The sequence below is a fragment of the Chelonoidis abingdonii genome, chromosome 25 (assembly GCF_003597395.2).
Source record: "Chelonoidis abingdonii isolate Lonesome George chromosome 25, CheloAbing_2.0, whole genome shotgun sequence".
NCBI classification, from domain to species: Eukaryota; Metazoa; Chordata; order Testudines; family Testudinidae; genus Chelonoidis; species Chelonoidis abingdonii.
Genome location: NC_133793.1, coordinates 17,587,057 through 17,600,955, shown reverse-complemented (window position 1 = coordinate 17,600,955; position 13,899 = coordinate 17,587,057). Strand labels below are relative to the sequence as shown.

Below are 13,899 nucleotides of genomic sequence, written 5' to 3'. Positions count from 1 at the left end.
ACACAAGTGGCTGAGGTGGTGGTTTGCCGGGGGTGGGCAGTTGAGGGATGCAGGGGGGAGTGGGGTCCCGGGCAAGGGGGGACACGAGTTGAGGTTCTGGAGGTGCGGGGACATGTGGCAGACTGAGGTGCAGGGGGAGGTGGGGTCCCGGGGCGAGGCATGAGACATGGGGGTGAGGTGGAAGTGCACAGGTGTGAGGAGGGACAAGGGTGGATTGCCGGGTGAGGGCAGACGAGGGGTGTGAGAGGGAGGTGGGGCTGAGGTGGGGTGCCAAGGCGAGGGGCGGACAGGGGGATGCAGGGGGGAGCGGGCAATGGTGGAGTTTTGCTGTGGGCGAAGGGAGAGACATGGGGGGACATGGGGTGAGGTGGGGTGCGGGTGAGGGTGGACAAGGGTGCAGGAGGGAGCGTGGGCGATGCGGAGTCCCAAGGAGGGGGAACAAGGGGGTGAGGTGGGGACGGTGCCGGGGCAGGGTGGATAAGGGGGTGCAGGGAGCAGGGGTGCTGGTGGCAAGGGCGGGACTAGCGCCTGTGCAGGGGCAGGCGGGACGGGCAGAGGGTCCCAGGACTAGAGGGACAAGGGTGAGGTGGGGAGCTGGCTGGGCGAGGGGACGAGGGGTGCAGGGGGAGGCGGGCAAGGTTGAGGGTCTCCGGCGGCAGAGGGTGGGACCGAGGGGGTGCAGGGCGGGAGGCAGCCAAAAGGTGGGGTGCCGGGGCGAGGGGACGAGGGTCAGGGGGCAGGGCGGAGGCGAGGTGGTGCCGGGATTGCCGGCGAGCGGTTGACGAGGGGGTGCAGGGGTGAACAGGGTGCAGGGGGAGGTGGGGCGAAGTAGGGTGCCAGGGCGGAGGGGGTGCAGGGGGAGGCAGGCGATGTGTGAGGGTGCCGGGGCCGGGGGGACGAGGGGTGCAGGGGTGACACGGGTGCAGGGGGAGGTGGGGGGGCGAGGTGAGGGTGCCGGGGCGAGGGTGGACGAGGGGGTGCAAGGGGGAGGCAGGGCGAGGTGAGGGTGCCGGGGCGAGGGTGGACGAGGAGGTGCAGGGGTGACACAGGGGTGCAGGGGGGAGGCGGGGCGAGGTGAGGGTGCCGGGTGAGGGCGGACGAGGGGGTGCAGCGGGGACACGGGGGTGCCGGGGCGAGGGGGGGCAGAGCAATGCAGAGAGGCTCTGGAGTCGTGGAAGCAGCGGAGAGGCTCAGCTGGAAGGAAGGAGCAGAGCAGCGTGTGAGGAAGAGGATTTCAGGGCAGGGGAAGGGGGTTGCTGCTGCTAACCCTGGGGCAACCAGCAAAGCTCCCCCAGGCGGGTGCCTCAGAGCACATCCCCCGCCGTCGAGGGGAACCAGCTCTGCAATCACAGCACCAGCTGCCAGTGCTGCTGAGTCTAGTCCTGGGACTGGTGCTGCATGAGCTCTGAGGTCCCTCCTGTCACCATGCCATGGGGATCAGGCCCTGGGACCGGGCGGGCTGGGCGAGGCCAGAGGACAGGCTGGCCCCATTACTGGCTGTCACCTTCTGCTGGTCTGTAGCAAAATCAGTTCTCGGCCCAGATCCTGAGACTGAGCAACCCCCTCAGCAGCTCACACAGCTCAGGCTGTTCTGGTGGAAAGAGCCCCCTGTAAATCGACTGCACTTACCAGAGCAGGTCTGGGTTCGAGCTCCCTGTGCAGCCCAGCTTGGCCAACACACTCACCAGGCCCAGCACTGCAACAGCAGCACATGGGGGAGAAACAGAGGGAAGCAGGTGCCAGGCAACGCACCAAGTACCCTAGCTCGTTCCCACCTCAGCGCTCAGGCCTGGGAATGACTGGCTCCTCCCTAGGCTCCCTGTCAATTCCCCGACGCCTGGGGCTCCCCCATGTGCAGACAGGAGTGAGGAGAGGGGCAGAAAAGACAGAGTTTAAAAGGTTCCAGGGATTCATCACAATCTACTGCTGGGAACTTCAGTTCTGGGATCCCAAGTCAGGCGAACTGCTGCTGCAGGTAGACAGCTCTCGCAGACTGGCCGGGCAGCTTCCTTGGATTGCATTGACTGCAGTAGTTTCAAAGGTGTAAATGTTCAGGAGCCGGATGTACAAATCATGGAGGAGCAGGACCGGGCTGGAGCCTGCCAATGGCTCATTCCTATTTGTACGTGCCTGCAGCCTCCAGCAGAGCAAGCTTCCAGTGGCAGAGAGCACCCTCCCTCTTGGAGAACAACTGTGCAGGGGCAGACCCCCTGCTCGCCTTGGGTGCGGAGCTCCCAGGCTGCGTGGGGGGCTGACAGCCCTGTAGAATGGGCCTCTCTAACCACCTGACAAAGCCAACCAAGGAATGTGGTTATTCTTTTTTTTATACACAACTCAACATAAAGTAAGTGCAGAGGAGAGTGCTGGCTGCACTGCATTGGGACCTGCCTGCGAGAGGCCCGTCTGTGGCCGGACAGCAGCAAAGGAAACGTGAAAACCAAGGAGGTTTCTGTGCTGCCACTGGCCATCAGACAGCGATGAGGCCGAGCCCCTCGCCCGGTTTGTCGTGCTGTTCTGGGGACAGCCGCTAGGATTTAGTAGAGACCTTGTTTTACAAATAGCCTTTTATTACATTTGGGTTTTCTTTCCAATTTCCCCTTAGGGGTAAAGCAGAGCCACATAAGAGCTCCCGTGGCACTCTGACCCACGGAGCCCCTGGCTGGGGGAGGACAGACGGCGAGAGGGAAAGGCAGGAGAGGAAAGAAGTGCTTGTGACGGACATTTCCCTACATTCTGTCCCTTTGGGCCATGTTCTCAACGTATGGCTAGCAGGCCAGTGCTCAAGCCCCACCATGCCCTCGGAGCTGACTCATGGGCACACCAAGAGGCATGGCAGCTCTTCCCTCTGCTTGTCACATCCCAGGCAGTGAGATTGTGCGGGGTATTACCCAGTTCTTGTTTTCCACTGCAGGGCTCTAATATCTGTGATGAAGAGCCTGCTTCCATCGGAGTTCATGAAGAAGTTCAGTTGGCTTCCTAGAGAGCAGGTTCCTGCCCCATGGCAGGTGTAGGGCACCTGGCTAGGTTCTTCTCCACCTCATTTCTCTACAGCTGCAGCAACTCAGACATGGGACAGTGGGTCACTGCTCAAGTGCCATCACAAATAAATACATTAAACAGCTTGAAACAAGCTGTGCCGGGCAGGAGCTGGGACAGGCCCAGGAAGGGCAGAGAGAGGGATGGCCTTCCCAGAAGTTGTGATCCTGCTGTCACACAGCCAGCCCTGGTCACACACCCCTGGAACCTGCTGATGGTTGACAGAATAAAATGGAGAGGTAAGGCCATTCTAACAGTACCATCTGGACAAACGAACCTTTACATTGCTGGGTAAAGAGCTCTGAGGGTTGCGATTTCATAATAGATACAAAAACATTTCATTGTTGTTTCCTAAACAGATGACTCCTTAAAAAGAGAGAAGAATTCAACAGGGTGCCCAGCCCTTCTAGCCCACAGCCCATGCTAACTGGGAAGGCATCAGTCCATGTCTGCCCCAGCTGAGCTTCCCTCGTCAGAAATAAATGCAAAGGAATTGCCACCTTGGCATCGCCAGCATGAGGAAGTCCAGCTACGGGCCCCCCGGGGCAGGAGGAAAGGCTGCTCTGTTAAGACAGCAGGACTAGCAGGCTTGTGTGACCATGCTCTGGGCTGCAGTCCCCGGCATACAGCCCTTCACAGAAGGCTGGGAACAGGGTGCACAATCCTGTAAGCTTGCCATAGTGTTACTCAGTGTGGATTTGTAACTCCAGGAGTTGGGTTCTCACAGCCTGTCCCGTCCAGCCTCGCATGGCGGCATGGAAAATGCCAGCATCGTAGGATCTGCAGCAGAGCTGTTCATCTGATATAGAGTGAGGAAACAAGGCTAGGCCTGACCAGACAGTCAGGAGAGATAAGGGAACGGGGGCAGAGGAAAGACATGAGAGAGTCGCACTCCTGCAGGGGAACAAAGGGGAAAGGATCCAGCACCACAGAAGCCCAGGGTGCTGAAGAACTCTGAAACACGTGTCTTTGTCCCCTTGGGTGCAGAGGGACTGGGCTCTGCAGACGAGTGTCAGCGGAGGAGCACGGAAAGGGTTCTTCTGTTTGCATCAGGAAGTCCATGAGTCAAGCTCTGTTTGGTCCCTGGGGAGCCAACAAATTGTCTGTCTCCTTTCACGTGCCCACTGTGGTCCTGACAGTGGAAGGAGGGTGGTTGGTGGATCCATGTAGTGATCTGCAGGTGTTTCTGGGCCGTCTGTGCCGGCGGTGTATGCATGCGTACCAGTCTGCAGGGGGGCGCAACTGGGTGTGGCCAGGAGCCCGGCATTCTCACGGGCTGTCCCGCAAAGAGTCCTCTCAGAACTTGCCTTGCTTAAGTTTGTCAATGTGGTAGGTGAGTTTCAGCGCCGGGCCCAGCTTCAGGCCCATGTACTTCATCATCATATCACTCCGCAGCAGGAGCAAGGCTTTGCCGTCGATCTCCTGGCACCAGGGAGCAAGAGAAGGTTAGTGTTAGCGAGGCTTGCTCTGCCCTACAAACCCTGGCACCGCCTGGCGCCATCACTAGCCCCAAATCACTGCCTGGCTTAGCCAGGGCACCCCTGGAACTCGCTCTCCCAGGAGTACTGTGGGGGGCGGCACTAAAGGATGCTGGCACCAGGGCTGGGCAGGTTTTCCTTCCCTACAATTCACTAGGTTCTTATAAACCCCATGGGAACACTTAACTGATGCCAGCCCAGCAAGCATCTGTGTCAGCCATTTCCAAGGCATTCCCTCCCTACCCACTGCCCTGCAGCTCCAACCAACCCAGCCCAACCACTCCAATGGGCAGGAATCCATCCCATCTGCCCGTCCTGGGCCCAACGAGAATGACCCGACATACCAGGGAGCAGGTAATTCCTACTGTGAGGCTGGCTCAGGTGGCACTGCCTGGCGGGGAGGGGCTACCGTTCAGAAGGAGAAAGACGGTCCAAGAGAGCAGGACATTCCTTGCAGTGACATCCTCTGTCTCCCCCACCTCATCCTCAGCCCCAAAAGGAAATCACAGCTGCTAAAATCTTCCTCTGTCCACTGCCTCTCAGCTCTCTCCCACCTGAGCTGTGCCTCTATTTAACTGGGGTATTTGGAGGGGGCTGATCAAGGACACTCAAAGCATGCCGTGGCTGGGGCTGTTAGACAACAGGGATGGTTTGCTGAGGCACATTCCATTCATAAGGGGGAACTGGGGGTATTTGAGGGCTCTCGGGGCATGCACTAGAGCAGCTCTAAGCTGTGGTCTGCAGTCCACGGGGGCTGTTAAAGACCCACCTGGCTGCCCACATGATACTGACTCCCCCCACCCTTTGTTTCCAGCTGTTCCTAAAGATACCCAGGTTTGTCCCTGCAAAGAGCAGCCTCACGTCTCTGTGAAACCAGCGAGAAACAAGGCTCTTGTAGCCACTACTGTGTAGGAGGAAGTCAGGAAAGAGAATGTGCCTCCTGCCACGCCCAGATGGAACCCCCCTTCCATGTCAGCCATTGCTGTGGTGCCACGTGCAGGTGGGTGACTGCCAGGGGAAAGGGAAGTAACATGTTGGATGCTTGGGGCTCTGTCAGGTCTGGGCAATGGCTGCTAAACCCCAAGATTCTGCCTTTTCCCTTCACGACTGAGGAAGGGCTGGCCTGCTGGCAACGTACAGTGGGGGTTAGCAGGGAAAGCCGACATGCCCCCCAAATGAACTCCGAAAGTACAAAGGTGAATGTGATTGTGAAACTGATTAAACAGCTACTCTGAGGACTCCCACAAGACAGTCGAACAGGGATGTTGGCTTGTGTCAACACCAAATTCCATCCCACAAGCACTTCGGGCTGTGCTATTTTGAGGATTAGAATGAATTACTTTATGGGCTTTGTCTCATAATGTTTTCATCTTCAGATTCCCCCTCTGTCCCTCACTCGGAGAGAAGTCTGTCCAAAGATGGGATTTAAAATCCTGGTTCTTCTGAGGTGGTTCTGTCCAAGAGACAGGCCAGAGTCAGCCAGGATGCAATGCTGCTGGAGTTCTTTACTTCCCATAGTTATTAACTGCATTAACCTGCACTTTTGTAGCTCCTTTCACCCAAGCATTTCAACACACTTACAAGCATCACTTACTTTAGCCTCATTGCACCCCATGCATGGGAGCCAAAGGCTGCCATCCCCATTCAGCAGTGAGAAAACAGAGGCATGGACTGATCAGGTGACTTGCCTAAGGCCACACAGCGGATCTGTGCCACAGCCAGGAATTAAAACTTGGCCTCCTGACTCCCAGTCCAGTGCCTTAACCCCACAATTGTTCTCCTCAATTTCTCCTTTGTTTCGGATTTATTTACTATCCCCCACCTCCCCCTGATCTAGCCCTTCCTGGGTAGCAGGCAAAGCTCTCCCAGTGGGAAGAGGAGCTGACCGGAATCACTACTTGCTTCCACGAGACCTAAGGCTCAAAGCACTGCTGAGGGGCTGTCTGCATTGAGTGCTGAGTCGTGTTACAGCATGGGTTAGCTAATACAACTGTCAACTCACCCAAGGGTGGCCAGACACAAACATCAGTGTACCCCCCTTTAATTTCAGGCTGTAGCCTAAGGGAACAAACATTCAACCGCCTCAGCAGCAGGTCTCTGCCTGGCCGGGGCACGTTTCTGGAAAGGCTGAGCAAACTTCACTTCCTGTGATTCCCCCTGCTGGAGGCAGAGTCCGGCTACAGTCCACATTGTCAGCCAGTCCCACACCATGTATGTCAAACGTGCCTGAAGCGTGAAACCTGAGCTGGACAAAACCCTCCCTGAGCCCACCTGGTTCGAAGTGACTGAAGAATAACTTCTGAGCATGCTCAGTTGGCATCTGCTAAATTTAGCAACTTATTACTGGCCCCCACCTTGTGACATCATCACTCATCATTCTCTAGGCTAGGCCACGAGCTCTGAAGGGACAAGAGGCTGTCACTGGGACAGTTTCCAGGGGGGAGATTTTAGATGCCTCACTGAAACACACACACAAAAATCCTCTAACAAACCACTCAGCCTAAACCCAATCAACAGCTACTGTGATTTGAGTGCTCTGAAACTTCCAGTCCAATCTGCACTATCCTGCAAATAGTCACTTTTTTTTGTCATGAAAACATTTCTCAGAACTGTAGACCCAGCGCCTGTGGCGTTAACCCTTGGTAAAGCACCAGGCACTCTTCTCATATAATTTGAGAAGTATCTTCCCATTTCAGAGCCATCTGTACTGTCAACTGATAAAAGTGTCTCCCACCAAGCACCAGCAGCTGCCAATGTGCCTCCTCAAAAGGATGAGATCACGAAATTTAAGCAAGTCACCAGGAGTCAGGACATGCAACTTTCAACCTGCAGCTGCAACTGCCCTCAGGGAGCGTAAGGCCTGCTGGGGATTCCAGCCCCATTCCCGGAGAGCACGTAAGCATCTGAGAAGCACCACTTGGAATTCAGCATGTGCTTAAATGCTCTGCTGGAACACGGCCAGGTGCTCAGCACCTCCCAGGTTCAGGTGCACGCAGCACAGTCTTGTCTTGTTTTTCTGGCTGCACCTGCATTACCATTTAGGATGTGAAAGGATAGTAGAAAGTAACAAAGTGCCTGCTGGAACCTTAGGATTGGGGTTTCCAACCTTGTTGTAATTTTAACCATATACCCTTCTCAGTGAATTACTGCAGGGTTTTACATTTAACAGAGCTACACAAAGACACACAAACCTGTCCTGTGCGAGAGGAAGGGTCTTTTGACCAGCAATTTGCTGTCATTCAATGGGATTCACCATGAAGGAGACATTTCCCCGCAGGGGAGGTACGTTTCAAGGTTCCAGGAGTGACCATTATTTCAGTAAAGGGAGTAAATAATAAGTGGCACAGGCTTTTTCGGTGCTGAAGACTCTGGCAAGGCTAGGTTAGATCTCTCCAAACACAGCCCTAGTAAATATACATTGGGAGTGACCCTGCACTGGCCAGAGAGCTGGACTTCAGCACCTAACCTTACTTTTCTGCCTCCATCTCTATGACTGTGAGAGTTAAAGTCACTGGAGCACCCCAATTTACACCAGGAGTATCCGGCCCTCCAGCTGGACATACACCCAGATATATTTACATGTTTTCGAAAGAGATCAGCATGGGGTCCCAGCTGTGGGTCAGCTTCTCGTACAAAATGCATCACGTCCTCCACTGTCCAGGAAGAGGGGTCTCGGCTGTTCAGCCGGGAGGTGTCTCTAGGTCCAAGGTATCTATCAGACCCTGAAGAGTGAGACAATGAGAGAGAAACAGTTAGAGCATCAGCATTATGGCTGATGTCAGCACAGTGCTGGTGAGGAGAGTGCTGGGGTGCAAGGGTGGAGATCAACACAGCGCTGAAATAGACACGGGCTGGGAGCTAGGGCTGAGGGCAGCAGTGTGATAGCACGGACGGGGGCGGGATGAAGGCTGAGGGCAGCAGGGCGCTGGGGTGGACGGAGGCGGGATGAGGGCAGCAGGGTGCTGGGGCGGACAGGGGCGGGATGAAGGCTGAGGGCAGCAGGGCGCTGGCACGGACGAGGGCGGGATGAAAGCTGAGGGCAGCAGGGCGCTGGCACGGACGAGGGCGGGATGAAAGCTGAGGGCAGCAGGGTACTGGGGTTGACGGGGGTGGGGAATTAGGACTGAGGGCAGCAGGGCGCTGGCACGGACGGGAGCCGGATGAAGGCTGAGGGCAGCAGGGTGCTGGCGTGGATGGGTGTGGGGAATTAGGGCTGAGGGCAGCAGGGCACTGGCACGGATGGGGGTGGGATGAAGGCTGAGAGCAGCAGGGTGCTGGGGCGGACAGGGGTGGGGAATTAGGGCTGAGGGCAGCAGGGTGCTGGGGCGGATGGGGGTGGGGAATTAGGGCTGAGGGCAGCAGGGCGCTGGGGCGGATGGGGGTGGGGAATTAGGGCTGAGGGCAGCAGGGCGCTGGGGCAGATGGGGGTGGGGAATTAGGGCTGAGGGCAGCAGGGCCCTGGGGCAGACGGGGGCGGGATGAAGGCTGAGGGCAGAGGGCGCTGGGGTGGATGGGTGTGGGGAATTAGAGCTGAGGGCAGCAGGGCGCAGAGGCAGATGGGGGTTGGATGAAGGCTGAGAGCAGCAGGGCATTGGCACGGACGAGGACAGGATGAAAGCTGAGAGCAGCAGGGCGCTGGGGTGGACGAGGACAGGATGAAGGCTGAAGACAGCAGGGCACTGGGGCAGATGGGGGTGGGATGAAGGCTGAGGGCAGCAAGGGTCGGGCGGGGTGGGGAATTAGGGCTGAGGGCAGCAGGGTGCTGGAGTGGATGGGGGTGGGATGAACGCTGAGGGCAGCAGGGTGCTGGCGTGGAGGGGCGTGGGATGAAGGCTGAGGGCAGCAGGGCGCTGGCACGGAGGGAGGTGGGGAATTAGGGCTGAGGGCAGCAGGGTGCTGGCGCGGACAGGTGTGGCGATTTAGGGCTAAGGGCAGCAGGGAGCTGGCACGGACGAGGCTGGGATGCAGGCTGAAGGCAGCAGAGTGCGGACGGGGTGGGGAATTAGGGCTGAGGGCAGCAGGGAGCTGGCACGGACGAGGGCAGGATGCAGGCTGAGAGCAGCAGGGTGCTGGCGTGGATGGTGGTGGGGAATTAGGGCTGAGGGCAGCAGGGCACTGGCGCGGACGAGATGAAGGCTGAGGGCAGCAGGGCGCTGGCGTGGATGGCGGTGGGGAATTAGGGCTGAGGGCAGGAGGGTGCTGGGGCGGACGGGGGTGGGATGAAGGCTGAGGGCAGCAGGGCACTGGCGCGGACAGGGGTGGGATGAAGGCTGAGGGCAGCAGGGTGCTGGGGTGGACGGTGGTGGGGAATTAGGGCTGAGGGCAGCAGGGCGCTGGGGCGGATGGGAGTGGGATGAAGGCTGAGGGCAGCAGGGCGCTGGCGTGGATGGCGGTGGGATGAAGGCTGAGAGCAGCAGGGCACTTGGGCGGACGGGGTTGGGGAATTAGGGCTGAGGGCAGCAGGGTGCTGGGGCGGACGGGGGTGGGGAATTAGGGCTGAGAGCAGCAGGGCGCTGGTGTGGACGGGGGCGGGATGAAGGCTGAGAGCAGCAGGGCGCTGGGGTGGACGGGGGCGAGATGAAGGCTGAGGGCAACAGGGCACTGGTGTGGATGGGTGTGGGGAATTAGAGCTGAGGGCAGCAGGGCGTGGAGGCAGATGGGGGCAGGATGAAGGCTGAGAGCAGCAGGGTGCTGGCACGGACGAGGACAGGATGAAAGCTGAGGGTATCAGGGCGCTGGGGCGGAGGGGGGGCGGGATGAAGACTGAGAGCAGCAGGGCGTTGGCACGGACGAGGACAGGATGAAAGCTGAGAGCAGCAGCGCGCTGGGGTGGACGAGGGCGGGATGAAGGCTGAAGGTAGCAGGGCACTGGGGCAGATGGGGGTAGAGAATTAGGGCTGAGGACAGCAAGGTGCTGGAGTGGATGGGGGTGGGATGAAGGCTGAGGGCAGCAGGGCGCTGGCGCAGACGGAGATGGGGATTTAGGGCTGAGGGCAGCAGGGCGCTGGCACGGACGGGGGCGGGATGAAGGCTGAGGGCAGCAGGGTGCTGGCGCGGACGGGGGTGGGATGAAGGCTGAAGGCAGCAGGGCGCTGGGGCGGACAGGGGTGGGATGAAGGCTGAAGGCAGCAGGGCGCTGGGGCGGACAGGGGTGGGATGAAGGCTGAAGGCAGCAGGGCGCTGGGGCGGACAGGGGTGGGATGAAGGCTGAGGGCAGCAGGGCGCTGGGGCGGACAGGGGTGGGATGAAGGCTGAGGGCAGCAGGGCGCTGGGGCGGATAGGGGTGGGATGAAGGCTGAGGGCAGCAGGGCGCTGGGGCGGACGGGTGGGATGAAGGCTGAGGGCAGCAGGGCGCTGGCGCGGACGGGGTGGGATGAAGGCTGAGGACAGCAGGGCGCTGGGGCGGACAGGGGTGGGATGAAGGCTGAAGGCAGCAGGGCGCTGGGGCGGACAGGGGTGGGATGAAGGCTGAGGGCAGCAGGGCGCTGGGGCGGACAGGGGTGGGATGAAGGCTGAGGGCAGCAGGGCGCTGGGGCGGACAGGGGTGGGATGAAGGCTGAGGGCAGCAGGGCGCTGGGGCGGACAGGGGTGGGATGAAGGCTGAGGGCAGCAGGGCGCTGGGGCGGACAGGGGTGGGATGAAGGCTGAGGGCAGCAGGGCGCTGGGGCGGACAGGGGTGGGATGAAGGCTGAGGGCAGCAGGGCGCTGGGGCGGACAGGGGTGGGATGAAGGCTGAGAGAAGCAGGGCGCTGGCGCGGACGGGGGTGGGATGAAGGCTGAGGACAGCAGGGTGCTGGCGCGGACGGGGGTGGGATGAAGGCTGAGGGCAGCAGGGTGCTGGCGCAGACGGGGGTGGGATGAAGGCTGAGGGCAGCAGGGCGCTGGGGCCGGCGGGGGTAGGATGAAGGCTGAGAGAAGCAGGGCGCTGGCGTGGACGGGGGTGGGGAATTACGGCTGAGGGCAGCAGGGCGCTGGCGCGGACGGGGTGAGATGAAGGCTGAGAGCAGCAAGGCGCTGGGGCCGGCGGGGTTAGGATGAAGGCTGAGAGACGCAAGGCGCTGGCACGGACGGGGGTGAGATGAAGGCTGAGAGCAGCAGTGTGCTGGGGCGGACAGGGGTGGGATGATGGCTGAGGGCAGCAGGGTGCGGGGGCGGGAGAATTAGGGCTGAGGGCAGCAGGGTGCGGGGACGGACGGAGGTGGGAGTTAAGGTTGATTTACTTCCTCCCCGGTTTCTGTCTCTTCCTTTCTGAACCTCTGCCAGACGCCATGTTAAGAACGGATCTGCCAGGGCCTGAGCTGTCCCTTTTCTCTTGCAGGGTCAACAAAGCACCCTCCAGTTCTCCCTAGAGCTGCAAGCTCCCCTCTTCCAATCCCCTCCAGGTGCCTGTGACCATATCGCCTCCTGCCTCTCTTGTCTGATTCTTCTGCCCTCCCCTCATGGCCGCAACAGTCCCTGCTCAGCATGGTGTCTCTTGCGCCCAGCTGCATTTCCAACTACTACCCCATCTCTCTCCTTTTCTTTCCCTTCCCAATTCACTCAGTGCATCATTCACAGCCGCTGTCTGCAGCTCCATTCTGGAATCTGGATTCTGTCCTTGCCAAGGGCTCTAACAGCCTTCCCTTGGCCCGGCTCCACCCTCATCCCACTCGCCTGCTCTGCTGCTTGTCACACAGCTGAGCACTTCCTCTTTGCTGACATCGTGTCATCTGAGACACCTTCACCCTGCTTCATCCAGCTCAGCTGGTGAGGTCACCCTCCTTGCCTACCGTTCTGACCCCCAGCCTGAACGCCGAGACTGCCTCCCTTCTAGACTGGATCAGCTTCAGAGCTTGTGCAATTTTTTTCAGGGTCTCACAAAACTCTGTCCCTGCTTACTTATCCACTTGTTTCTTATCAAGTCCAGGCCCTTGGGAACTGCTGGGATGGGGTGGAAAAGGGGCTGAATTACAGAGGGAGGATGGAAAATGTAAACAAAAGCAGAACAAGGACAGTGAACATTAGCCTGATCACTCTAATCCTGTGATACATCCACTTCCCGCACCCAGCATCTTCCTTTGTCCTTTGAGCTCTTTGGGGCAGGGACTTTCTGGGTGTTTGGAAAGCTCCTACCACAGTGGTCCCCAAACTTTATACCTTTCGCCCCTCTTACCCCGCCCACACCCACTGCACTCCCCAAGCTGGGACTGCAGCTCGGTGGCGGTGGGGGGGTGGGGAGAGGACATAGATGGGGTAAGAAGGTCAAGACTGGGGCCACAGCTGGGGGTGGGGTCGGCAGCTGAGACACCGGCAGCCTGGATCCTGGCAGCTGGGACCAGCAGAGCTGGGTGGCATTCCCTCCCTGCTCACCATGGGGGCTAGCCTGGGCCCAGCCATGCCCCTCGAAAGTTCCTCTGCACCCCTCTCGGGGGCTGCGCACACCATAGTTTGGGGACCTCTGTCTCATAGACTTAAGATCAGAAGGGACCATTATGGTCATGTAGTCTGACTCCTCCACAATGCAGGCCACAGAATCTCACCCACCCACTCCTGTAACAAATCCTTAACTTATGTCTGAGTTATTGAAGTCCTCAAATCATGGTTTAAAGACCTCACGGTGTAGAGAATCCTCCAGCACGTGACCCGTGTCCCACGCTGCAGAGGAAGGCGAAAAACCTCCAGAGCCTCTGCCAATCTTCCCTGGAGGAAAATTCCTTCCTGACCCCAAATATGGCGATCAGTTAAACCCTGAGCACGTGGGCAAGACACACCAGCCAGACAGGAAAGAATTCTCTGTAGTACTCAGATCCCACCCCATCGGGCATATTTACCTGCTAATAATCAAAGATCACTTAATTGCCAAAATTAGGCTATCCCATCATTCCATCCCCTCCATAAACTTATCAAGCTTAGTCTTAGAGCCAGATATGTCTTTTGCCCCCACTACTCCCCTTGGAAGGCTGGTCCACAACTTCACTCCTCTAATGGTTAGAAACCTTCATCTAATTTCAAGTCTAAACTTCCTAGTGTCCAGTATATATCCATTTGTTCTTGTGTCCACATTGATACTAAGCTTAAATAATTCCTCTCCCTCCCCGATATTTATTCCTCTGATATATTTATAGAGAGAAATCATATCTCCCCTCAGCCTTCTTTTGGTTTGGCTAAACAAGCCAAGTTCTTCAGTCTCCTTTCATAAGACAGGTTTTCCATTCCTCAGATCATCCTAGTAGCCCTTCTCTGTAACTGTTCCAGTTTGAATTCATCCTTCTTAAACATGGGACACCAGAACTGCACACAATATTCCAGATGAGGTCTCACCAGTGCCTTGTATAATGTTACTAACATCTCCTTATCTCTACTGGAAATACCTCGCCTGATGCATCCCAAGACCACATTAGCTTGG

At 58.2% G+C, this 13,899-nt stretch overlaps 1 protein-coding gene across 5 annotated transcripts in view; it reads right to left on the bottom strand.

Annotated features, from left to right (window-relative positions):
• Nucleotides 1–2,549: 2,549 nt before the first annotated feature.
• SCMH1 (Scm polycomb group protein homolog 1) overlaps nucleotides 2,550–13,899 on the bottom strand; it is a 118,286-nt gene continuing 106,936 nt past the window's right edge. For all 5 annotated transcript variants that reach the window (XM_032764052.2, XM_032764054.2, XM_032764053.2 and 2 more), the window contains 2 exons: nucleotides 8,094–8,236; nucleotides 2,550–4,458 (listed from right to left, as the gene is read on the bottom strand). In XM_032764052.2, coding sequence (XP_032619943.1) covers nucleotides 4,333–4,458; nucleotides 8,094–8,236 — 269 coding nt within the window. In that variant the 3' untranslated portion in view covers nucleotides 2,550–4,332. The remainder of the gene's footprint in view (nucleotides 4,459–8,093; nucleotides 8,237–13,899) is intronic.